The following is a 23,360-nucleotide window of genomic DNA, read 5'->3' as shown; positions in this document are numbered from 1 at the left end:
CCCGCACCCGAGACAGCGCGTGAGGGCGTGCTCGGCGGGCTGCGGCTGGGGGGCCCTGCCCGGCCCTTTCTCCGGGTTCACGCGGGGAGCTAGCTTGCTCAGCCTCACTGTTTTCTCCCCGTGAGATAAACTTCAACGTAATGAAACCGTGTGCCCGGCGCTGGCCCTCAGCCTTCCCGCAGCGGGGCCGGGATCACATTTTCAGCGACCTCGGTTCTTTGCACTGTCCCAGTCTGAGCACACTGCTGATCATCCTGATTTTCAGGAATGCAGTGCAGTCCGAGAGACTCCTGCCTTGCTCTGTCGCGTCTGTGCTACCTAAGACCAAGACTGCTGCATTGATTATAGATTATCAATATCATCTTTATTAAGATGCTTACCCTTTGTTTCGTGGGAGCCCCTGGGAATGTTTGCCAGTTTGTCTGTGCAAGTTAGGTTCTGAACGATACTTCCAAGTGAAATAGAGTAGCGTAAGATCGCAGAGCTGAACTCTGTAGAATTTATTTTCCTCTGGCCCTTTATTTAGCCTTAGCTGTGCTAGTAAGCAATGCTCCCACCTGCAGGGTCTCAGTTTGTATTTGTATAAGAGTGAAGAGCTTGGAGAACTGATTCTTCCCAACTTTATTTTTATCTGTAACACGCGTTTTATATATATTTATATTTATGTCGGAGCTTTGTTAAGGTACAATTTACAGATAAAAATCAGCTCTTTTAAGTGTACTTATTCAGTGTGTTTTTTTTTTCATTAAATATGCAGAGTTGTGCAGTCATCACCACAGCCCACTTTTAGAACATTTTTGTCACCCCAAAAAGATCCCTGATGCCCATGTTCAGTCACTGTCCATTTCTGACCCCAGCCCCAGACAACCACTAATCTGCTCTGAGACTCCCTAGACTTGTCTCTTTTGAATATATCATTGAGGTATTCTGTGGTATCATTGAGGTATATCTGTGGCCTTTGTGTCTGGGAGCGGCCTCAGTGGGAATCTTGCCCATTAGGCCTCTCTATTGCACTCCCCATGCATCTCTCATGTTCAGAAAAAAGAGAAAATCTAATTTAGTGTTTGCAGAGCCTTTGAAGCACGTGGGGCCCCATGGGGTCAAGCTGGACCTGTTCTAGCTAAGAAGTTTTTAGCATCCCCTTCAAATTCACCTGTTGTTTGATTCCATCTTGTGTCATTCTAGTGGTAGTTATCGCTCTGCCCTGCCTGTTGCCTCTTTTGTGTGGCAGCCACAGTTAAGTGTCACAAATAGAGTAACAGAAGCTAGGGGGGTGAACACTTAGGTAAAGTGCACCTGGCTTCCATCAGTGTCCTGTGTGGAATTTTTAGGGGGAGATTCGCAACTGCCTTTTTGCACCAGGAGGGAGTTGAGATATTGTTCTTATTTCACTGGAAAAATTGGACAATTCCAACCTTTTGTGACTTGAAATATTCATTAAAGATGGGAAGCTAGACCTTCCATTTGGTATTTGGGTGGGGACCTTGGTCTCCTTCAGCATCTTGCCTGAGACAGGCCAAGGAGGTGGTAAAAACAGACATGTCGATTTTCCCTTCCCTGTGGCCTAGTCAGTTTTGATGTGCTGCAGAGATCTGTTACCTAGATTTACTAATCTTGACGATGTCTTTGCTTTTAAAGAAACGAGTTTCAAGTAAAAATGAGGAAAGTCCTGGGTTTGGAGGTGCCTGCCTCGTGCGGCTAGCCAGTACTGGATGACTGAAGGATCACAAGAGCAAGGAGACGGACACAACACACGAAAGAATAGGCAGTAAAGGACAGTATAGACAAGCACCTCTTCACTCTGGCATTGTTGACTCTTAGGGCTGAATTATTTGTTTTGTCCCCTTACAAAAGCTAATGGACAGAATGTGCCAGAAGGAATGGTTCAATCAGGCTGAAGAATACACCTTTATTTCAAGGTAGTGCGGTCTGGCATCGCTTAAATGTTAGCCGATTAAACAACAGTAGTACAGCCAAGTATGCAATTAGTTATGAAAGTGGTGCTTTTACAGCCAAAGTTTAATTGACCTGAATGCTACCCTTTCGTGGCCTAAACACAATTCAGTTTTCTCTGGAGCTATTTCAGGAAAAGGTTCATTAAAAAAGCTGGTGTATCTGTATAATTAGATGACTGTCGGGTGACACAAGTAATTTCCTCTCCCTTGAATTCTGTTCTTATTTTCAAAGAAACGATTTCAGATATACTTTAGCTATACCCAGACTTATAATCTGAGTGATACTCTTTTATAATGCAAAGTAGAAGAACTTGAGCTGCAAGGAATGTTAGCTGTCAGACCAGTTGTTTGCCCAGGTAATACGTTTCCTCTACTTGGTCTCCTTTTTACACAGAGCTCATTAAATCTTCTTCCTGGTATATATTGTTTATTTTCCATTTAGTATTTGATGTCAAATGTGTTTTGATTACACCTGTATTAGAGGCATACTTATTTACAGAAAACCCATAATTGTGCAAATACCATCTTTTAGGGCATACCTTTGGAAAGATCACCAGGTTTTCTACATAAAGAATTTATAGAAATTAAATCCAGTAAACAGTGGATCCAGTAACAGCCCTAACTAGGCCCTATGAATAGGTGATATGGCGCGTGATCAGCCTGTTCAGAATGAACGAGTGAAAAGCTTGGCCCGGAGCCCTAAGGTAGACACAGATTTTTTTTTAACACAATTCCTAGGAAGTAGATCTTTTAGGCTCTACTGTATGTACAGATAAAAGCAAATCTTTGGGGTGCCTGGCTGACTCAGTTGGTGGAGTGTGTGACTCGATCTTGGGTCATGAGTTCGAGCCCCATGTTAAGCATCTTAGGGATTACTTAAAAATAAATGCAATTTATTTTAAAAAAACCTAAATCTTTAATATGTTTTGAGGCTTTGTGCCACTGTCTTACCAGGAAATTTGTTTTTCTATGAAATTTATTTTAAAAGTTTATTAAATTACTTAAATAGTTATTTTATCTAATTATGAAAGTGTAACATAGGCTCTTTGTAAAAATGTAAATGACTAGAACCCAGAACCTTACTCCTGTACTGATAGCATTGAGAGGTAGGACCACTGTTACGTTGTGGCAGAGATCTTTTCCTGTTCTTTTTCTCCTGTGCATATAGATACATTATTTAAAAATCAAAATTTGTGTCATTGTCCATGAACTGTTTTACTTAATGTTACATTAACCTTTCCCCATATTCTTTGGGAAATATATTGGAGACCTATGGCTGCTGTAATAAATTTCTACAAACTTAGTGGTTTAAAACAACACCAATTTATTATCTTACAGTTCTGGAGGTCAGCGGTCCAGAATCAGTGTCACTAGGCTGACGTCAAGGTGTCGGCAGGGCTACATTCCTTCTGGAGGCTCCCAGCGAGATCGTTTCCTTCCCTTTTTTGGTTTCTAGGGGCACCTGCGTTCCTTGGCTCCTGGCCTCTTCTCTGATTACCTCAGCCTCCAGCTTCCATCATCTCCTCTCCTGCTCTCAGTGGAGCAGTAGCTCAGTGGGCCTGCCTGCCTCTTGTAAAGCCTCTTGTAATTACATTGGTCCTGCCTGGATGACCCCGAATACCCTTCCCATCTCAGGATCCTTAGTTTAATCATACATGCAGAATCTCTTTGGCCTTATAAAGTAACATTTACAGGTTCTGGGGATGAGGATGTGGATGTCTTTGGGGGACCATTATTCAGCCATCCAGAGGAACATAATTTGAAATTGCTACACAGCATTCCTTAGTTTGGGTTAATTAATTAGTTAGCTGGTCTCCTACTGCACATCTCGATGCTCTCTAATTTTTCCCGGTTGTAATCTTTGGGTGTAAGTCATTGTATGCTCTCAGATTCACACTTCTATGGAATGAATTTCTAGGGGAGATTTTATTTTATTTTTAAAAAAAGATTGATTTAAGAGAGAGTGCGCTCAATGCACGCACTCGCGAGCTGAGGGGAGGGGCAGAGGGAGACTGAGAGAGAGTATCAAGCCCACTCAGGCTGAGCTTGGAGGTGGACGCAGGGCTCGATCCCTTGACCCTGAGATCATGACCTGAGTCAAAACCAAGAGTCAGACCCTTAACCAGCTGTGCCACCAAGGCGCCTCTCTAGGGGAGATTTTAGAAAAGCAGGGTAACCTACCTCTTCAGAGGGTGGCCTCCATGCCAGACTTCTCAGGTTCCCAGCCTGGCTTTCCGACTCACTGCCACATGGCTGCAGGCACGGTGATGAGCCACCCTGGGCACCTCTGCGTTCATGTGGAAGCGGGGTTAGTAACAGGTTGTGAAGATTCGGTGAGGTAATGCACATTGCTTAGAATAGTGTCTGCCACAGAATGAACGCTCCGTGTGTTAAGTTTTTGTTGTTACTGCTGGATTTATTAGACAAGGGTTTTACTTCCATTTTTAAGGCTTTTAATACTTATTGGTAAATGACCATTCTAAAAGGTAACAGTTTTTTTTATGTGCACTAGCAACGTAAGAGAGTCCTCATTTTATTGGGTTGAATTCTTTTTTTTTTTTTTTAAGATTTTATTTATTTATTTGACAGAGAGAGAGAGAGAGAGCCAGCGAGAGAGGGAACACAGGCAGGGGGAGTGGGAGAGGAAGAAGCAGGCTCCCAGCGGAGGAGCCTGATGCGGGGCTCGATCCCAGAATGCCGGGATCACGCCCTGAGCCGAAGGCAGACGCTTAACGACTGCGCCACCCAGGCGCCCCGTATCGGGTTGAATTCTTAAACATGATTTGTGTTTTATACTGGTGTCTCAGTTTATGTCTCTCACAACGTTACTTGATTTTTATGAACAAACAAAACAAATAGAAACAGACTGATAGGTTCAGGAAACTGGTGGTTACCAGAATGGGGAGGAGTTGGGGGGCAGGAGAAATAGGTGAAGGGGATTAGGAGGTACAGACATCCAGTTGTAAATAACTCAGGGGATGTCAGGCACAGCCTACATTGTAATGACTTCGTATGGTGATAGATGGTAACCAGACTCCGGGGGATCATCTCCAGTGTGTGAACATACCAATGGTAGCACTAGGATGACATACACCTGAAACTAATAGGATAGTCTGTCAGTTATACTTCAGTTTTCAAGAAGCTCCTTGATCTAATGTAAATTGTGGAAACCCTGGATCCAGTTTTAACAGAAATTTACTTTACCAGGAATCTTTTCAGGGGTTCTGTCAATTCGTTAGAAGGGGAATTAGTTTAAATCTCAATTTGACTAGCTCAGTCACATCTGTTGGGCTGTTAAGATGTCTTTCTATGTAACAGTCGATGTGTGTGAGTCTCTCTGACATGGTGTGTAGTCTGGTCATACGCACAGTGGGCAGCTCAGACTGAGTGTCAGAAAAAAGCCTAAAATTGCCCTCCCCACCATTTTTTAAAATTTAATACTCCCATCATTCTCATTCATTCCCAGCAGCTGAGACTAAATCTAAAACTTTTTTTTTTTTTTTTGGGCATATTTTGGAGTCAGTTTCAATCTACTAGAAAGGTTCCAAGAACAGCACAAGGCCTTTTCCCCTCTGAACCATTTGAAAGTCAGCCGCAGACCTGATACCCATCATCCCTAGATACTTTTTGGGGCATTTCCTGCAAGCAAAGTCCTTCTTACATAATCAAAGCACAGCCTTCAAAATCAGGAAATGAGTCCCGATATCCCCCTGCTATGTCATCCCAGGCCCCGTTCAGGTTTGCCAGTTGTTCCTGGAATGTCTTCACAGCAGAGGGATCTAGTTGAGAACCGCAAGTTCAGTTACCGGTCACGTCTCCTGAGTCTCCTTCAGTCTGGAGCTGTGTCTCAGCCATTCCTTGGCTCTCATTTCCTTGGTACTTTTGAAAATTCCAGGCCATTTCAGGTTGTGCATCTTTGGCGGGAACCCCACAAGCAGTGCCAGCCTCTTCCAGTCCTCTGCTCAGTGTACCGGGGCCATTTGTCCCATGGCTGGTTAACTTGGTGAAGCTTCTCTGCTGTAGGACAAGCGGCTTTTCCCTTTGGAAATCAGGATTTTGTTGGGAAGCATGCTGGGACTGTGTAAATGTCTCATTATTCTTCAAACTTTCAGCTTACTTATAAATGTTATTGTGGACTCTTGTATTTCCTGCAGTGGGCTAACATCTGTTACTTTCATTATTTATTTTGATGCGCAGGCTGTCCCCGCTGTCCTCGCTGTTCCTCAGACGCACTCCCGTTATTTTTTGAGCGCTTTCTCACTCTCTGGTGCAGGATGCTCCAGACTCACCTGCCCACTCACCGGGCACAAGCACTGTCTCCAAGGAGCCTGGCTTCTTGGTGTGAAGAAAGGCATTTAGGGGGCGCCTGGGTGGCTCAGTCCTTAAGTGTCTGCCTTTGGCCCAGGGCGTGATCCCAGGGTGCTGGGATCAAGCCCCGCATCGGGCTCCCTGCTCAGCTGGAAGCCTGCTTCTCCCTCTCCCACTCCGCCTGCTTGTGTTCCTCTCTCGCTGTGTCTCTCTGTCAAATAAATAAAATCTTAAAAAAAAAAAAAGGCCTTTAGAAAACCAGCTCTGGGGGGCACCTGTGTGCCACAGTCAGAGCATCTGACTCTTGGTCCCGGCTCAGGTCTGATCTTGGGGTGGTGGGATGGAGCCCCACAGGGGGCTCGGGGCTCTGCGCTCAGCACAGTGTCTGCTTGAGTTTCTCTTTCCTGCTCATGTGAGCGTGTTCTCTCACCCTTTCTCAAATAAATAAATAAATCTTAAAAAAAAAAAAAGAAAAAGAAAAGAAACCAGTTCTGGGTCCTAGATGGGCTCCCTCCTGCTGGGCTGTCACTACTCCCCTGTCCTTGCAGTAGACAAAGATAGGAAATGTGTGTGTGTGTGGGGGGGGGTGTGTACCACACTTGCATATGTTTGTTTTTACGTCTGTCTGTCCCATATAGTGAGAACCCAGAGTTCATATCAGTGCTTCTGATTTCAGTCTGATCCTGCATGGATCTTTTGGGTTTTTCTCCTTATTCCTACCTGCGCCTTTCTTCTCTGACAATAGAAGGCTGCTTCCCACTATGTGTAAATACGTATTTGATCAAATCAATTTCCCTCTTTCATGGCCATCAGCTCCCTCAGGCTCCGACACCCTCACCAGATGCCCCTGCTCCACGAATACCTTCCTCACCCTCTCCAGATGCCATCGCCCCACAGCAGGCCACCGTGGCTCTCCGCCAGTGCCTAACCTTGCCCTTGGCTGAATTATACAGAAGGGGTGGAAAAAAGGAAAGACAGAGCTCTTGTTAAAAAGTGTTTCTTTCCCTGTGTGTACATGTCTGCGTCTGTACTTACATGCTCTGTGTGCATTGCTGCTTCGATGCTTGCCACTAGATGGTGAGGCTGTCTCCGGGACAGTGCTCAGCGGGTTTGCCTTGTGTAGTGAGAGCAGGTGGGGCGGGGGGTGGTAACCCTTCGTGGACACAGGTGAGTAGATGTTTCAGATGAGGAAGGTGTGGTCTGTGCCTTTGAAGCCCCAGTGGAGCAGTCAGTGGGGACTGGCTGTCTTTAAAACAGGCCAGTGGCTCAGTGGCTGGTCCTGCGACCTCAGTGCCCGTGGCTTTGTTCACCAGCCTCTGTGCGCCTGGTGGCATTTTTGTTTTCTTCAAAGCAAATTTATATTTTGAAGCTCTCTTATTCTGGGATTGGGAAACCATAGGAACTTAAGTATCTATTGTCAGAATTTTTTAGGAACCATGGGTCTTTGAAAAGAGTGTCTTCTTAGAAACCTAGATTTTAGCTCACTTTCAAAGAATGTAAGCAGGTCGGCTGTATCCCAACAAAACAAAAGAGAGGTGTCTCCTTGTCCCATTATTTCCAACCTTACCGTTATCCCCACGGGACTTTTCTACTAGAGGGTGTCTTCCTTCCAGTCGCTGGTAGCTTTGGAATTTGGGGCAAGCTGCTGTTTCCCCTTTCAGTGGACCACTGTTCATTATGGGAATTCTTTCTCATAGATTTTGCGGTGTTTTGGACCTCCCTCTTCCTTTCTGCCCTGAGCCATGCCTTCCCAGCGCAAATGCTTATCCTAATTTTCACATGGTCGGAGCTCAGCACCTGCTGGTGTTCCCCAAACCAGCTTTTCCTGCACCTTCTCCATCTCTGTCAGGGGCAGATGCCATCTTTGTTTGGACAAAAGAGCTCAGTGTTGTCCATGGCTCCTCAGGTGTGCACCGCCCCCCCCAAATCTGGCTGTCTGCACATTGTCTCACTGCCTTCACATCCGTCACGTGCCCCCCGTCATGGCCCTTCCTGCCCCAGCCTGGCCCGAGCCACCGTCGTCATGGGAGCTGTCCAGCTGGTCTCCTGCATCTGCCTCTGCCCCCTTCCATACAGAAGCCAGAGTGAGCCAGTTAATGTGCAGACTGGCTGGGGTCACTCCTCTGCTCAGATCTTGCTTTCACTCCCATTCGGAGTGAAAGCTGAGGTCCTCTCTCTGACCTACAAGGCCCCCTCCCTGGTCTGTCTCCCTGTCAGTCACTTCTCCCATCTGTTCTGATTTCCCGCCCCTTTACCGCGCTCGAGCCACACTGGCCCCTTTGCTTTCCTTACACAAACCACGCATGTTCCTTGCCTCGGGCTTTTGGGCTCACCTTTCCCAGTGCCTCCAGTACTCTTCCCAGCTGGCCTGGCCAGCTTCCTGCTTCCGCTTGGTGCTTCCGCAGAAGTCCCCTCCCAGGCCTGCGTGGCGCTCCCATCCCAGCCGGTCATGTTCCCCTTTGTTCTTCTTTCTCCTTTCAATGTAGAGCTGGAGAGCACTGCCTGGATACCACACGTGTTACCTGTGTATCACCGCCTACACACACACACCCCACACTCCGCGCCATGAGGTCGGAGGTTTGGGTTGGGTTTTGTTGGCTGCTGTGTTCCTGCCGCCTGCTTGGTACTTGGCTCTGTGACTGGCACGGTGAAGGATGGGACCAGTGAGCAGAGCTGCTCCGCAGCCCCACCCGGCTCTGTTTTATCTCTGCGCACCTCACTCCCATTGCTTCCTGCGTAGTCCGCTCAGAGGTCGCACCTGCTCGAGGTGCCTGCTTCCCACCATGTTTCCACCTCCAAAGGGGCATCCCGTGGCCTCCCTGCTCATGTGGCTGACTTGCTGATCCTTTGCACTCCTGTGTTTTCTCGTCTGTGATGGAGCTTTGTCAGGCTGCTTCACTTCTCCTCCTCATTTCCATGCCTCCGGCCCTGCCGGCTCAGGTTCTGCCAGAGCCCGGAGCCGGCTGCCCTCCAGGACCTCCTCAGCAGAAGCCTCCCGTTTCACCCAGCAGAACTCTCCGTGCAGCATCCTGGCCCTGCGTGTGTGCCTCTTCTTGGGTGTTTTCCTGCGCTTTGTTTAGCTGCTTGCATGTATTGTCGGCCTCTTTGCTGGATCATACCTTAGTCTTGGTAAGCACGATATGAAATTGTATGATTTAATTGCCTAAGTTAAGGTGGAACATCTTAGGGATATCGCGGTGTCTTATTTTCCAAAACCTAAAAAGTTTTCTTTTTGGGAGAGAGCGGATTATCTTAGGCATTTTTAAAGTTAAAACCCCTCTAACCTTTTCTTCCCATTTCTCTGTCCTCTGAAGTCCGTCACCTGGCCCAGCTGTAGAACGTCCGCTATCGCTTCTGCACAGGCTGTGAGGTCACTGTCTGTACCTTTGTGCGGATTATTTTGGAATAGGTTTAATTGAAGTTGATCTGACTCAGTTAGTTTGGCTTACTAGTCTCGCTCACTAGTCTTTGTTACATGTAGCCCGAATACATCATCGATTCTTCAGCTTGAGGCAGAAGAGCTTAAGAGATTTCTTTGGTTTATTTTTTTGAAAACTTGCCTTAATTGAGAGGACTGTTTAAATCTTTTTCACTGTAGATTCATTTAATAGAAGATGAGAACTCTTCTCACCAGTGATGAGCTTCATCTTCTTTGACCACTCAAGCTGTACTTAAGTGAGGTGTGGTTATATTCTGTGACACCCATTACCGCAGACACCAAGTATAAGCAGAAGAAGTTGCGAATCACTCCCAAGCGTATTGCCATGAAATATGTTGGAGTGGCTTTTTTGGGGTCCCCTCTTGCTTTTCTTTGGTCTTTCTGTTCCGATCTTTGGTTTTAATTTCTTTGTGCTTATGGTTGGCATTTTCATTGTTGTTCTTTGTGTTGATATGGAAATAACTTCTAAAATTTCATTTCCATCTGATGAGCTCCATTCAACCAGCCTTAGTCTCTAGTGCCAGAGAAGGCCTGCTTTTCAGGATCGTGTGTTATTACAGCAGTGAAGTCCTAAATACTGTCCTTTCGAACTTTTTTAGATATTCTAACTTTATGAGTGTTTTCCTGTGAATAGACGGACATATGAATAGTTCCAGAAACCACAAAGTCCTTGTTAATCTAAAGCACCAGAAGAAAGGGTTTTAATAATTCTGTACCTCTGTTTAAAGGGGGCCAACTCCTGGTCCTTAGTGTTTTCTTTTTAGAAACCAGTTAGTAGTGTAAGGCCTGTCCTGTTTCATTGATCTGTGTTCCCCTTGCTGGATTATTGATGTTTCTGGTGGGATCAGTGCAACGGATTTTTCTGGGCGTGCTACAGCCAGCATCATTTTTTTGTTTTTTGTTTTTTACTGCTGCTCTGTTTTTCATTGAGAAGAATGATCATTTTTCTGCCGTTTCAGATACTTGAAAGCTGTCTGTGCCCATGTGTAATTTAACACTCAGATAACACTTTTCTTTGGCAGCAGAGTATCTCACAAACTGCTGTTTTGTATGACCTCCAGTAAAGAGGTAATCTGGTTTTATAACCTATTTAGCACGTTAGATTTCTTTACGGTGAGGCTTCATGTAAGATAAATTTGGTGACCACGTAAACCCTTCTGTGTTCTCTTCATAGAACTGGCAGAAAATATTCCAAAATCTGAAAGGTATAGTTAGAATAATTTTAAAGCATAGTTTCTCTAAAAGAAAGTGTTAAGGATATGACTTGCATGGGAATCAGTTTGTCTTTAGGTTATTATTTTATGGTAGAAAGTGAGGGTGTATATACCAAACTTTAGCCTGAAGAGTTGGTCACATTTTGGGGGAATTAAACTGTTGTTGCAGGGGCACCTGGGTGGTTCAGTTGGTTAAGTGTCCGACTGTAGGTCTCAGCTCAGGTCTTGATCTCAGGGTCATGAGTTCAAGCTCTGTGTTGGGCTCCACGCTGGGTGTGGAGCCTACTTAAAAAATAAATAAAATGCTGTTGGGGAAGAGCCCTGGAGACGAAGGGTTGCACATGATGAGAGTAGAGAATCTGGGGTAGAAGCGGAATAGGGGGCGGATGTGCAGGGCCGTGAGCCCTCCTTCTCTGGCTGCTGGGGGCTCAGTGTGCCTGGCATTGTTTGTGATGCTCAGTTTGCTCTGTTTTTCTCATTTGTTTTAACCTTTCTTATTTTGAAGCTGCCTTAAAACTCTTTTTCCTGGAGAGAAGTGAGGAGTAACTAAAGAAAGAAATGAACAGGTGTTTGGTGCCTGAGCTGCACGTGTGTCTCATCTTCTAACGGGGCGTCTTGGTGGCCCTCTGGCCTGCGGTGCACGTAGGACTGACTCCTGCCTGGCTCGCTTTGTTTTGTAGACCGCTTACAACTCCCAGAGTGACCGCTCGCCCCGCTGGACTGTGGTTCTGTGCTGCAGATGGAGTGTAGGACTCAGTTGTCTGGGCCAGAGTGAGAGGAGCCCGAGGCCCAAGATGGAGAAGAAACGAAGAAAGAAATGAAAGCCTCCTTCCAGGCCAAACCACAAAAGGCCATGAAATTTAACTTTTATTTACGTTGGACAAGACTGTAAAATGGCTGATCAATAATGTTTCAGCTTTTTGCCGGAACAAAAATTAACTTATAATCAAGGAAGTAAAAAGTGCGATTTGAATTTATGCGATTTTATGACCATTTTCACTTATGACCATGAAGCTTGTCAACATCTGGCTGCTTCTGCTAGTGGTTTTGCTCTGTGGGAAGAGACATCTGGGGGACAGATTGGAGAAGAAGTCTTTCGAAAAGGCCCCGTGCCCTGGCTGTTCCCACCTGACCTTGAAGGTGGAATTCTCCTCAACAGTTGTGGAATATGGTAATGATATTATTTTAGCCCCCCTCCCCATTTTTTAAAAACTGAACTTTAAATACTAGCTTTTGCCAAAAAAAGACATTGCCCTCTTTTCTACGGTAAATTTCAAATGAGGTGAGCGCTCAGCGCTTGGGTGTTCACTCTGCTGAAGTTTGCTTTCCCGGGATAGGGAGCTTCTGTGAAGCAAGGACATCGGCATTCGGAATTACTTCCCTAAAACCTGGTTCTATGAAACAGGCGCCATTGTCGCCGCTGGGGGGACATGGGGGGGGAGTTGGGAGGTGCTGAAACCCCAGTAAAACAAAAGCTTGCCTTATGAATCCGTTTTTCCTGTTTGAAAAAGTTACGTGCATTTCTTTGCCATATATTCAAATTTCTCTTAATCTTTGCTTTTTGAAAAATAGCTCAGATATCTGATTTTAAGTGGTGTGTTCTGTGATCGGGGGACGCGTACAGATCATTTTAACCCAGAGCTCGGGAAACGGCTGCGTAGGGCATTTAAACCAGTCTTTTGATTTACTGCTCCTTCTACTGTAGGTTTTAGGATGTGTAAGTTCTGTTTTACAAGGGAACTTTTAGAGTAGATACACCTTTATGTTCCCATACACGGACATAAATTCTTATTTTGATTTGTGGTCATTGCTTTCAGAATACATCGTGGCTTTCAATGGATACTTTACAGCCAAAGCTAGGAATTCTTTTATTTCAAGTGCCCTGAAGAGCAGTGAAATAGACAATTGGAGAATCATTCCTCGAAACAACCCATCCAGTGACTACCCTAGTGATTTTGAGGTGATTCAGATAAAAGAAAAACAGAAAGCGGGCCTGCTCACACTTGAAGATCATCCCAACATCAAACGGGTGACACCCCAGCGGAAAGTCTTCCGTTCGCTCAAGTACGCGGAGTGTGAGTACTGTGATCTCGGGCTCCACTGGTCAGTCTCTGCTTTGCTGGTGCTCGGAGACAGAATGTGCACGTTGACACAGGCTGGCGGAGAATGGGTTCAGTGAGCACCCGAGTCCCTTCATCCAGTTTCATCAGTTTGAACGTTTTCTTGCCAGGAGCTTAAAAAACTAAAAACAGGCTTCATGCTATTTTGGTGGGAAAAAATCTGCAGGTTTGCAGTAGAGGAGTTTGGTGATCTTTGTCTCTGTTGGAAGTGGTTTTCACCCAGGCTCCTCTGAGAGCCGGGGGGCCCCGGCACCCCTCACATTCCGAAGTGCAAGGCAGGGTCTTTGAGTCTCCTCTTTGGTTCCACTGTGCTTCTGTCAGTGTGTGTTTTTATTTTTAAGGCATCTTGTAAAACATCCTTTCTATGGGTTTTGTTTTGTTTTAAGATTTTTTTATTATTTATTTATTTATTTGACAGAGAAAGAGAGATGGCCAGCGAGAGAGGGACAAGCAGGGGGAGTGGGAGAGGAAGAAGCGGGCTCCCAGCGGAGGAGCCTGACATGGGGCTGGATCCCAGGACTCTGGGATCACGCCCTGAGCCAAAGGCAGACACTTAACGACTGCGCCACCGAGGCGCCCCCGTTTTGTTTTTCTGAGAGCCTCCTGACCATGCACATCATGCCTTTGCTGGGCCTGGTTCAGTCCCAGGCCGTGCCGGTGTGAGGATGGAAGGGATTCGATGCTTCTCCTTCAGCCTGGGGGCTTATTCTTTCTTTACAACTTGTGCTCGTCAGGGTAGAGTTTATCCTTAAATAATAAATTGCGTATTTATTACCTAACATTTTCTGAAGCATACTTACTACCAAAGAAAAAGGTTTTTTTTTTCCTTTTGTGATAAACTAGGGTAATAAATTGCCATTCTATTATCATTTTCTGCATTCTTTGGAAGGAGAGAGAAATAAAATTTTGCTTTTTTCCCTTTTCAGTCGTGTCGTAGGCCTGAGAGCCTCTGAGGCTCAGAAAGGGCACACGGGGAAGTGGAGCTAATTTGCCTAGTGTGCCGAGCCAGCTCTCGAGGCGCCACAGAAGTCAGGTGTCTGACTTCCTCGGAGCTCTCTGGGCCAGTCCAGATGTTTTGTGATGCTTTTTCTCTTTAAAAAGCAATAACCTCAGAACAATCCAGGAAGATAAAAACAAACCAGACCTTGTACACTTAGCTAGATAAATGCATTGTGCTGTTTTATTTTACCTTTTTTATCATAAAGAGTCCCGGGACATTTTAAGAAACATGGAAATGCCTAATTTTAGCACAGCAGTCCTGGAATCTCAGGGTTGGGTTCCTTTCTATACACTCTCCACCATGGTTGTCAGACATGGTGCTTGACGCCCCCCAGGGACGTGGTACACTGCTGACAGGCCCAGTCGGTCTTGTCGCCATCTGTTAGCTCATGTGGCGAGCCGCTTTCCTGTAAGCGTCAACTTTTCCCATCCAAAAAAATGGAGATAATGCTACCTACCTCCTAGGGTTCTCACGAAGATGAAATAAAATAGTGCAAGTGTAAGAGCTTAACAGTTTTTAGGATGTAAAGAGACGTTAAATATTGCTTATTTCTCTGGCTGTGTTGTGAGAAGGCTCTGCTTTGTTTTGGCTGGAACCTGTCCCATCCTGGCTCCCATCCCTGGCTCTGTCCATGGGCTGGAAGACAGAGCCAACGTGTTTGCCACAAGGCAGTGTTTAAAGATACTTTCAGGATATCCACGGTGTCCCCCTTGATGGATTCTTCTCTCCAGATCCTTCAGCTGTCCCTCCCATGACACGGGTTCAGGCCCTCTCACCATTTTAACTGCTTTCCTTTCAGTACTCTCCAGTTTTTCTGAATTGCTCTTACAGAGCCGAGTTCATTACTTAGGTGTAGTCTGGTCTGCTTCAGGCCGGCGGAGCAGACCCTCGCATGCTGTCAACACCAGTCTTCTGTTAGCACCTCCAGTACTGTCCCCCGCTGTTGACTTAAAGAACAGTCAACATGGCGAGTTCAGTGCAGAATAATTTCAGTTGGTCTGTGCAAATAGTTACTTAACGGAACTGACATGACTGTATGTTTTCCCTGTACTTTTTCATGGGGAGGCCTGGTAAGACTGAAACCATAGTCGTTTGCTTTAGAGACAGAATTTCAGTATTAGGAGTGTAGGTGTGTTCTTCTGCAGACTGATTTGAGATGCAGTTTTTGTTCATGATAGCATGGTCCTGAAAGGTAAGGACCACTCTTGAGGGGTTTCTTTTGCTTTTTTCCTTCGGTTTTTAACAAAGTAAGGTAGTTACAGGTGGCGGAATTCATGGTTTTCTTTTTTTTTTTTTTTTAAAGATTTTATTTATTTATTCGACAGAGATAGAGACAGCCAGCGAGAGAGGGAACACAAGCAGGGGGAGTGGGAGAGGAAGAAGCAGACTCATAGTGGAAGAGCCTGATGTGGGGCTCGATCCCATAACGCCGGGATCACGCCCTGAGCTGAAGGCAGACGCTTAACCGCTGTGCCACCCAGGCGCCCCGGAATTCATGGTTTTCTGTGCAGCGTGGCAGGTGTTGACGCATGCGCAGCCCTCGGTCCACCCGCAAGATCAAGGGAAGACGCAGTTCGTTGCCTCCACAGAGCCCCCGACTCCTTTCTAGTCACTCTAGTCAGCATGTCGAGAGTGGTGAGCAGTGTGCAGCTGGAAAAAGGTCCGCCTGCCATTTGCCCGGAGACAGGTGTGATGGGCTAACCTGCCCTTTTCTGTCCCAGCAAGCCAGTGCTGTGAAGGTTCACCATCCCTCAGTGGCCGTTTGCTTCGTTGTTGTGTTGTTGTCGTTGTCCTTGTTCTTAAACCTTTTGGTTCAGTGAGAACAAGTTGCTGATGAAAAATCAGGCATTTCTCATTTCTTCCGTTTTAGTCACGATTGACTTTATTTCTCTAAAAGTGGTTATTTTGCGGTCCTTCTCTGCCTTCCGTGAGTTAGAAAATGCCAAGTAGAGGGCTCTTGGGGAATAGTAGTGATAGCTAAGTGGCGAACTTGGGTGTAGCTGCATGGAGAAGATCCTCCGGCAGAGGGAGAGAACCCCCCTTCCGGCACTCAGGGTTCAGGGGTAGTTGCCGCCCTTTTCAGAACGGGTGCTTTCCCTGACGGGATCAGGTTGCTCCGGTGCCGCTCGGCTTCTCATTTCTCTCTCCTTGGCTCCAGCCGATCCCGGAGCGCCCTGTAACGAAACCCGGTGGAGCCAGAAGTGGCAGTCGTCGCGGCCCCTGCGAAGAGCCAGCCTCTCCCTGGGCTCTGGGTTCTGGCACGCTACAGGGCGACACTCGAGTAGACGGTTGCTGCGAGCCATCCCGCGCCAGGTCGCCCAGACCCTGCAGGCCGACGTGCTCTGGCAGATGGGCTACACAGGTGCGTGCCGTTCTCCCGGGAGCCCGTGGGGCCTGGTGTCCGGGGCGCCTTCCGACTTGGGGGCCTAGTGCTGCAGCGCGGGCCTCCGGCACCTGCCCTTCGCTGCGNNNCCTTTGACTTCCGCTATGCTGGGCTTCTGTTTCTGCCTTTTTCAGTTGTTTAACCCTAGGCACCTTTTGTGTCTTTCTGTGTTATTTCTGAGGTTGGGGGTAGATTGTGGAGCATTTCTCTCCTGTTGACACACAGGTGAACAAACAGCAGTTTCCCAGGGAGGGAGATCAAGTGCAAAGATAGTTACTTTGAAGTGATAAACGTGACAGTTTATCCCTTGAGTGTGGAGCTCTGTGCAGAATGGCTAAGTTACAGGCTGTGCACGTGTTGGTCATTATCTCAGAGCAGGAGACGGCAGTAATGACCATATCCTAGGAAATAAAACCACCGGTAAGGTATTTTTCCTGACTGATATATCGTGGCAGGACGTCGCTGCCGTAACTACTGTGAAGGTTTGTACCCAACTCAAACAGAAGCCAGTTTCTCTAGCCCCCACCACCCCACCCCTGTCCATCTCAGCTGGTCTCGGGGTCCTTACCCGCATCTCCCAGCCTTGGAGACTGTTACCTTTCCCTTGATTTCCCCAGCCCGCGCCCTGCAGAAGGTCTGAGACACTTAACTCCTCATGCCTGCTGGACTGACCTTTCATTAAAATGATTGTCACCTCATGGTTTTATCTTTTCAGGGTGAGAACTCTTCACAAAGTAAATTCTCTAAACAGAAAAGCATTTTCTGTCCCCCCAAACCAAGTGGTTTTCGAGACTGTGTGCACTATTTAAATGTAAGCAATATGTTTTGATAGTTATCTCAGTGTGATTGATTATTTAACATAGTATTGATACGTAAACACAGCTCTCACACTAGAAAGACCCCACCTTCGTGACATCTGTTAGCTGCGAAATAGTAGAGTGTCTTAGATTTTTCTACGTGTTTTCTACAATTTCTTGATCTGGCAATGTCAGTCTTAACATGGGTGCACAGAGCTTTTGGCCCGATCTGCAGTAGGCTCCTTACTATAGCCAGGTGTACAGCGTAGTGGTTTTCCTTACCATGACATCATCCCCGCGTGCAGCCCCTGTGTGCAGGGTTAGCAATCAGCGGCGTCTGAGGGAAGACACGGAATAGTCTCTCCTCTCCCGAGGGTGTGTGCTTTATTGGTGCCCTTCGTTTCAGAGCGCCTCTCTAAGGAGATGAGGGGAGGGAGACCTGAGGGAAGTCACCAGAAGGGAGGAAATCACTCCCATATGGAGGACTGAGCACTGGTGACCGTTGAGGAGTGTCCCAAGAGATTTCCTCTGTAGCCTCAGGTCTTCTTTAGCAGCACATGATGGCATCTCTCCCAGTCTCCCCTTTTCCTTGTCCTGGCTCAGCCGGGGCCCCTGGGGCACCTAACCTAATGCGTGCATGTGGGGCAGGCTCTGGGCCTCCATGACAGGTCCCGAGGACAAAATCCACGGTGTGATTTCTCCAGACGTGATTGTGCTTGCTTGTTTTTTTGGAATAAGGTGCTAACGTAAGGGTTGCTGTTTTTGACACTGGGCTGAGCGAGAAGCATCCCCACTTCAAAAATGTGAAGGAGAGAACCAACTGGACCAATGAGCGGACGCTGGACGACGGTGGGTGGCGGTGCTGTGGTGTGACCCGGTCTCTGTCCCTCGCTCCTGTCCCCAGTTATGGGTTAAGAGTACAGTTTTCTGTATGTTGATGATGACACAGTCATGTACAGCCATTACCGAGACAAACCCACATAAACCCACGTTGTTCATGTGCCTTTGGGCAGAAGCTTGTCTGACTGTCTCGGGATATCAGGAAGTAGCGTTTGAGGAGTGAGGGCTGCCTGGTGGAGGAGCACTGACCTCCCAGTTTGAGAGGGGGTGGGGTGCAAGGCCCAGAATCAGGGCAGCCACGGCTTGGGCTCTGGATGGGAGACTGTGCAGGGGCAGTGCAGCTTCTTCACCCGGGGCTGAGAGAATGAGGCTGTTTGCATGGTGGTTTGAAATGTTGCCATCTTGGCGCACATTATCAGCTGTGTTTTCTGACTTTTCTCCTTGTGGTCCGCAGGGCTGGGCCATGGCACCTTTGTGGCAGGTGTGATAGCCAGCATGCGGGAGTGCCAAGGGTTTGCTCCAGATGCGGAACTTCATATTTTCAGGGTCTTTACCAATAACCAGGTAGGTGTTTTGAGGACCCTTGAAGCTTAAGGAGTTGACATGGGAACATAAAAAGTAAAACTTTGGAGAACACATTCGTTTAAAAGCAGCACGCCTGCTCGATGCTGAGCTGCTTCTGGTGTCCCACGTGAGTCACGCTGTCCCTCCATGGCCCCTCTGTGTGGCATCACCACTTCATCAGCCTCACTTGGACCCTGAAGACCCCACTCCAAGGGCAGTGCGCAGAAGTGGCTCCCATGAGTCTCCTTCCTTCCTGTGCTCCGGGCCTGCCCTGGGCTCCTGTGCCCCCACGTCACGGGCACATTTGTTGTGCTTTCATGGGAGAGAAGAATCGTTGGTGTGTTTGCCGCCCCTGCTGGGCTGTGACCGGCTCGAGGGCTGCGTCTGTACAGTGTGGTGTCACATTGGGCAGTGTGGGTTCCCGGCCTTGTTCCCTCGCTTTTCATAACTAGTTATAGTAAAGGGGAGGGTCCTATTGTTTATTTTTTTAATTTAATTTTTGTATAGATGGTGCAGTTCAGGAAAATCTAAAGACAGCACAGGGAAAATTCCACCAATGCTGTGCCTGTCCAGCTGGGGCTTACCTTACTTCCTCATGTCTCCCATGTGATAGTTTCTTAATTTCTTGTACCCCCTCCTCCTACACTTGCCTGTACAAGCAAATATAAACATGTCTTATTTGTAAAAGCCTTAAAAAAACATAATTCTTGGATATTGCCCTGATCCTGTTTCTGCTGTAAGTTTAATTGTATATTTTATAAAAACATCTGAGTCGTGTTACACAAGGTGATTCAGCCGTCAGGAAACTGGGGGGAGTTGAGCATCAGAGAAGTAATTCTGTGAGATAACCGTTACTGATGCCGTTTACCTTTCAGTCTGGGAATGAAGAATATTAGACAAATACATTCAACTGAGAGGGAAGTGTCTTGTGAAAAATCCTTTCAAGGAGGGGCAGTGAGAGGTGTGGGGCCCACCACGGAAGGTACACTTGAGGGTGAGGCACTGTACATCCGGCCTGGAGAGTGGCCGCCCCCAGAGTGCGGCTGTCCCTCGAGTCCAGCTGCAGGGACCTAGAATTTCCGGGTGTCTCCTTTACGTTTCAGAGCGTTGTTTTTTCTGAATTTTAAGTGAATACATCATGTTGCTTAGGAGGCTGTACTTCACCCTTAGAAACAGAAGCTCTGTTGTAGCCCTTCGGGACTGTCACCGAAACCCCTAAAGTCGTGTTTGGCGATTACCTAGGTATCCTACACCTCCTGGTTCCTGGACGCCTTCAATTACGCCATCCTGAAGAAGATGGACGTGCTGAACCTCAGCATCGGCGGGCCCGACTTCATGGACCATCCCTTTGTCGACAAGGTCGGTTGTGTCCCCGCACAGAGAACGGTGGTGCGCCTGGTGACAGCTTCTGCTCTGAGCGCTTCGTCTCGGGTGCGCTGGTGGTCTGTCACGCATGAGGCGACTGCCTTGTGAGGACGACTTGCATTGGGAGCAGCACGTCCTGCTGTGTCGGTTCCTTGTCCAAACAGCCCGTCTGCAAACCTGCCCAGAGAGCGGGCTCTGCTCTGTGCGTCATAAGGCCCCACGTCCTGGGTTTTGTCAGAGCTAATGAACGTGCTGCTTGGCAAACATCCACGCGTGTGAGGGTCTAGTGTTACATTTTCAAGGTCACCCTTCCTTCTTCAGGAGTCTTTTTAGAAGCTGTAGTTATTTTTGGACAGTTGTATGTTGATTGTTTGAGAGTGGCTTACTTTCATAAGTAAATGTTTGCTAATCCTATAGGTGTGGGAATTAACGGCTAACAACGTAATCATGGTTTCTGCTATTGGCAACGATGGGCCTCTTTATGGGTAAGTACTCCCTGTAGGGATGACTTCGAGGAGTTATTTCCCCCTGAAATAACTGCAGATCTGTTGTCCGTCTGTCTTTGTGTCTGTCTCAAACTGTGTATCACGGGAATGTTCCACACACAGCCAGTCAGACTGTGAAATGAGCCAGTGCCCGCCACCTACCACCTCACTGGTCAACTCGGGCCCACCTTTTTTCTGCTTAATTTTTTATTTTTAGTTTGCTGTAAATAGCAGTTTGGGGGCCTATAGTTTTTATTCTACTTTCTTTTCCCCCCTCTGAAATCAGGAAAGTAAACCTGCTTGGTTAGAAATGATGGCACAGTATTTATCGGGACCCGCTCTACGCGAGGCCCGGGCGTGAGGAGGTAAACGGGATGAGGTGCCTGTCGTCTGAGGAAGGACGAGGCGCAGACGCAGCAGAGCTGCCGGAGACGGAGAGCGCGGGCCGTGTAACGGACCCGGCCGGCCTCTGCGGGTTGACAAGTGGGGTCAGGTGGAGGGAAGCAGAGAGAACGCTGGCACCGAGATGCTCCTGTGTGCTGGGTCGTCACGGGGAACGAAAGCAGCATGAGGTGCTCAACACCAGTCACCGCGGTGCAGGCCCTGAGCTCTTGTCCGGTTAGAGGTCCCGATCTTCTCTCACCGACGGCTCTGATTTTTATTCAGTAGGTGACTCGTGTAAGTCATCTGTTGTGCTGAAACGCTTTGCAGCAGGATGTGTGTCATCCTCCCTCGTGGGGTCCCCGGGACGTGTGTGGTTCAGTGCTAGGACAGGGTGTGAGGTAACCACAGAGGAGAAAGAAAGCGCAGAGTTCCCTCACTGCTCTGCGGCCCATCAGGGAGAGATGCGTGATTATGACCTGAGATCTGACCTGAGCCGAAATCAAGAGTCGGACGCTTAATAGACGAAGCCACCCAGGCGTCCCCCTGAATTACTCATTTAAAATGACTTTTCTTCCCGTGTGTTTTTGTGCCTCAATCCAGCACTCTGAATAACCCTGCTGACCAAATGGACGTAATTGGAGTGGGCGGCATTGACTTCGAGGACAACATCGCCCGCTTCTCCTCGAGGGGAATGACTACCTGGGTAGGCTTCTCTTCACTAGTGGGATGCGCCGTGCAGAACGCTGTGTGTACGAGCCTTGGGTGTGTTTGTAGGTGTGCATAGGGAGAAGCAGCTGGGGAGGTAGCCGGGGCTGCGGGTGCTCACCCAGCCACGAGAATGAGCGATCTGGCCCCTTGCATGTCTGTCATTTCGTGGTGGCGCATGGGGCAAGGGCTGGTTCTGAGTGGTGCTTCCAGCTTCCCACTTTGTAACTGACTTCTGAGTAACTCACTCTTTAGGTCGGTGGATTCATGCCCACTTATTCTGACTGGTAGGAAGGTGAGCAGTCCTTCCTCAGTGCTAGGTGAGAGGATTTTTCTTGCCTTCGGAAGCCGGAGAAGCCAGTGAGAACAGCTTACTGTCAGCTCTGCTGCCCGGGAAAAAATTCTGTTTAGCTGTACGAAATTGAAATAACTCCAGCAAATGAATCAGTTCCGCTCCTTGGGGATTGATTGTGCCGCTGAGTCGTCCCCCGTCACCCCCAGAGCAGAGCTGCATGTGCAGGTAGCTGCTCCTGGGGGCATCGCTCAGCTACGCCCACCGGCCCCTCCTGGTGCTCGGACTCACGAGTCCTGTCCTTGGCCTTCACCAAGGCCTGTTTCCTAGCGGCGTTGTGAGACACGTTCCTGCCTGGTCTGGAAGACACTACGCGGTGCCCTACGTGAATCTGGGTCTGGTGTCTAGTTAGGGTTCAGTGCCAGGAAAGGTTTTGTTCAATTCAGATTGGTGTACTTCTTTCTTACACAACGTAAGATCTTGTCATAATTCTCGTTTTGCCTCAATTTCTGGGACATTGAAGAGAGTACTCAGTTAAAGTCTTGTTATTCTTGCAGTTCGTGTATCATTCTAAGTGCTTTCTTTCCCCTCTGCTACAGACTGAAGTCTCCAGTTGTGTCGTGTTATCCTTTCCCTGTAAAGAAACATCTTTAATTTTTAATTCTAATTTTCTGATATTTTTAACGTATTTCTAATTTTCAGGTTACTTAGAGCAATTTCCACTTTCTAGTCTTGCAGAATTTAAAAGACTCACTTTCTGTTGCTTTGTGGCATTACTATTAATACTGGTTATTATAAAGCACACCCAAAATAGTTTCATTTTCTCCGTTGCCATTTAAGCTTATATTCTGTCGCAGTGAATTTCAGATAAAACCAGTGTGTGGCTAAGGTCACACCAGCTGGAAATATCCCGTATTCACCCCGAACTGCGTGTAGCCGCGTGCCTGCGGTGTGCTGTGGTGCAAACCGAGCTACTCTCCTCCGTAGGAACTGCCAGGAGGCTATGGCCGTGTAAAGCCCGATATCGTCACCTATGGCGCTGGAGTGAGGGGCTCTGGTGTGAAAGGGGGCTGCCGGGCCCTGTCGGGGACCAGCGTGGCATCTCCGGTGGTCGCCGGTGCCGTCACCTTGCTGGTAAGGTGAGTGCCACTGAGCAGAGAGGACGTGGTGCCCGCAGACCGGGAGCTGAGTCTTGTTTGTCCCCAGCCAGGTTGGAGAGTTGGGGAGCACATGATGACCCTTGCTTCCCCCCCCCCTCCATCTCCGCCCTGTTCCGTGTAGGGGATTCGTGTGCGAGGGGGCAGTTGCGTGAACACACAGTAACTGTGGAAGGCACCGTGTGAAGGCACGGTACCTGCTACTGTTCCGCGTCTGCTTTTGTTCCACTTTGCTTTTATTAAATACTTTTTTTTTTTTTTTTAAGATTTATGTATTTGAGAGAGAGTGGAGGGGAAAGGCAGAGGGAGGGGAAGTGAGAGAATCCTAAGCAGGTTCTACTCTTGGCCCAGA

General features: G+C 47.7%; 1 protein-coding gene across 1 annotated transcript in view; it reads left to right on the top strand.

Annotated features, from left to right (window-relative positions):
- MBTPS1 (membrane bound transcription factor peptidase, site 1) overlaps positions 1-23,360 on the top strand; it is a 49,818-nt gene that overhangs the window by 353 nt on the left and 26,105 nt on the right. Inside the window, exons 2-10 of the mRNA XM_040633658.1 lie at positions 11,597-12,087; positions 12,734-12,991; positions 16,195-16,398; positions 17,955-18,065; positions 18,511-18,620; positions 19,863-19,979; positions 20,403-20,470; positions 21,455-21,557; positions 22,839-22,990. Coding sequence (XP_040489592.1) covers positions 11,919-12,087; positions 12,734-12,991; positions 16,195-16,398; positions 17,955-18,065; positions 18,511-18,620; positions 19,863-19,979; positions 20,403-20,470; positions 21,455-21,557; positions 22,839-22,990 — 1,292 coding nt within the window. The 5' untranslated portion in view covers positions 11,597-11,918. The remainder of the gene's footprint in view (positions 1-11,596; positions 12,088-12,733; positions 12,992-16,194; positions 16,399-17,954; positions 18,066-18,510; positions 18,621-19,862; positions 19,980-20,402; positions 20,471-21,454; positions 21,558-22,838; positions 22,991-23,360) is intronic.

This window comes from Ursus maritimus, unplaced genomic scaffold (assembly GCF_017311325.1).
Source record: "Ursus maritimus isolate PB19 unplaced genomic scaffold, ASM1731132v1 scaffold_19, whole genome shotgun sequence".
In the NCBI taxonomy this organism is placed as follows: domain Eukaryota; kingdom Metazoa; phylum Chordata; class Mammalia; order Carnivora; family Ursidae; genus Ursus; species Ursus maritimus.
This window is presented reverse-complemented; position numbering and strand designations above follow the sequence as displayed.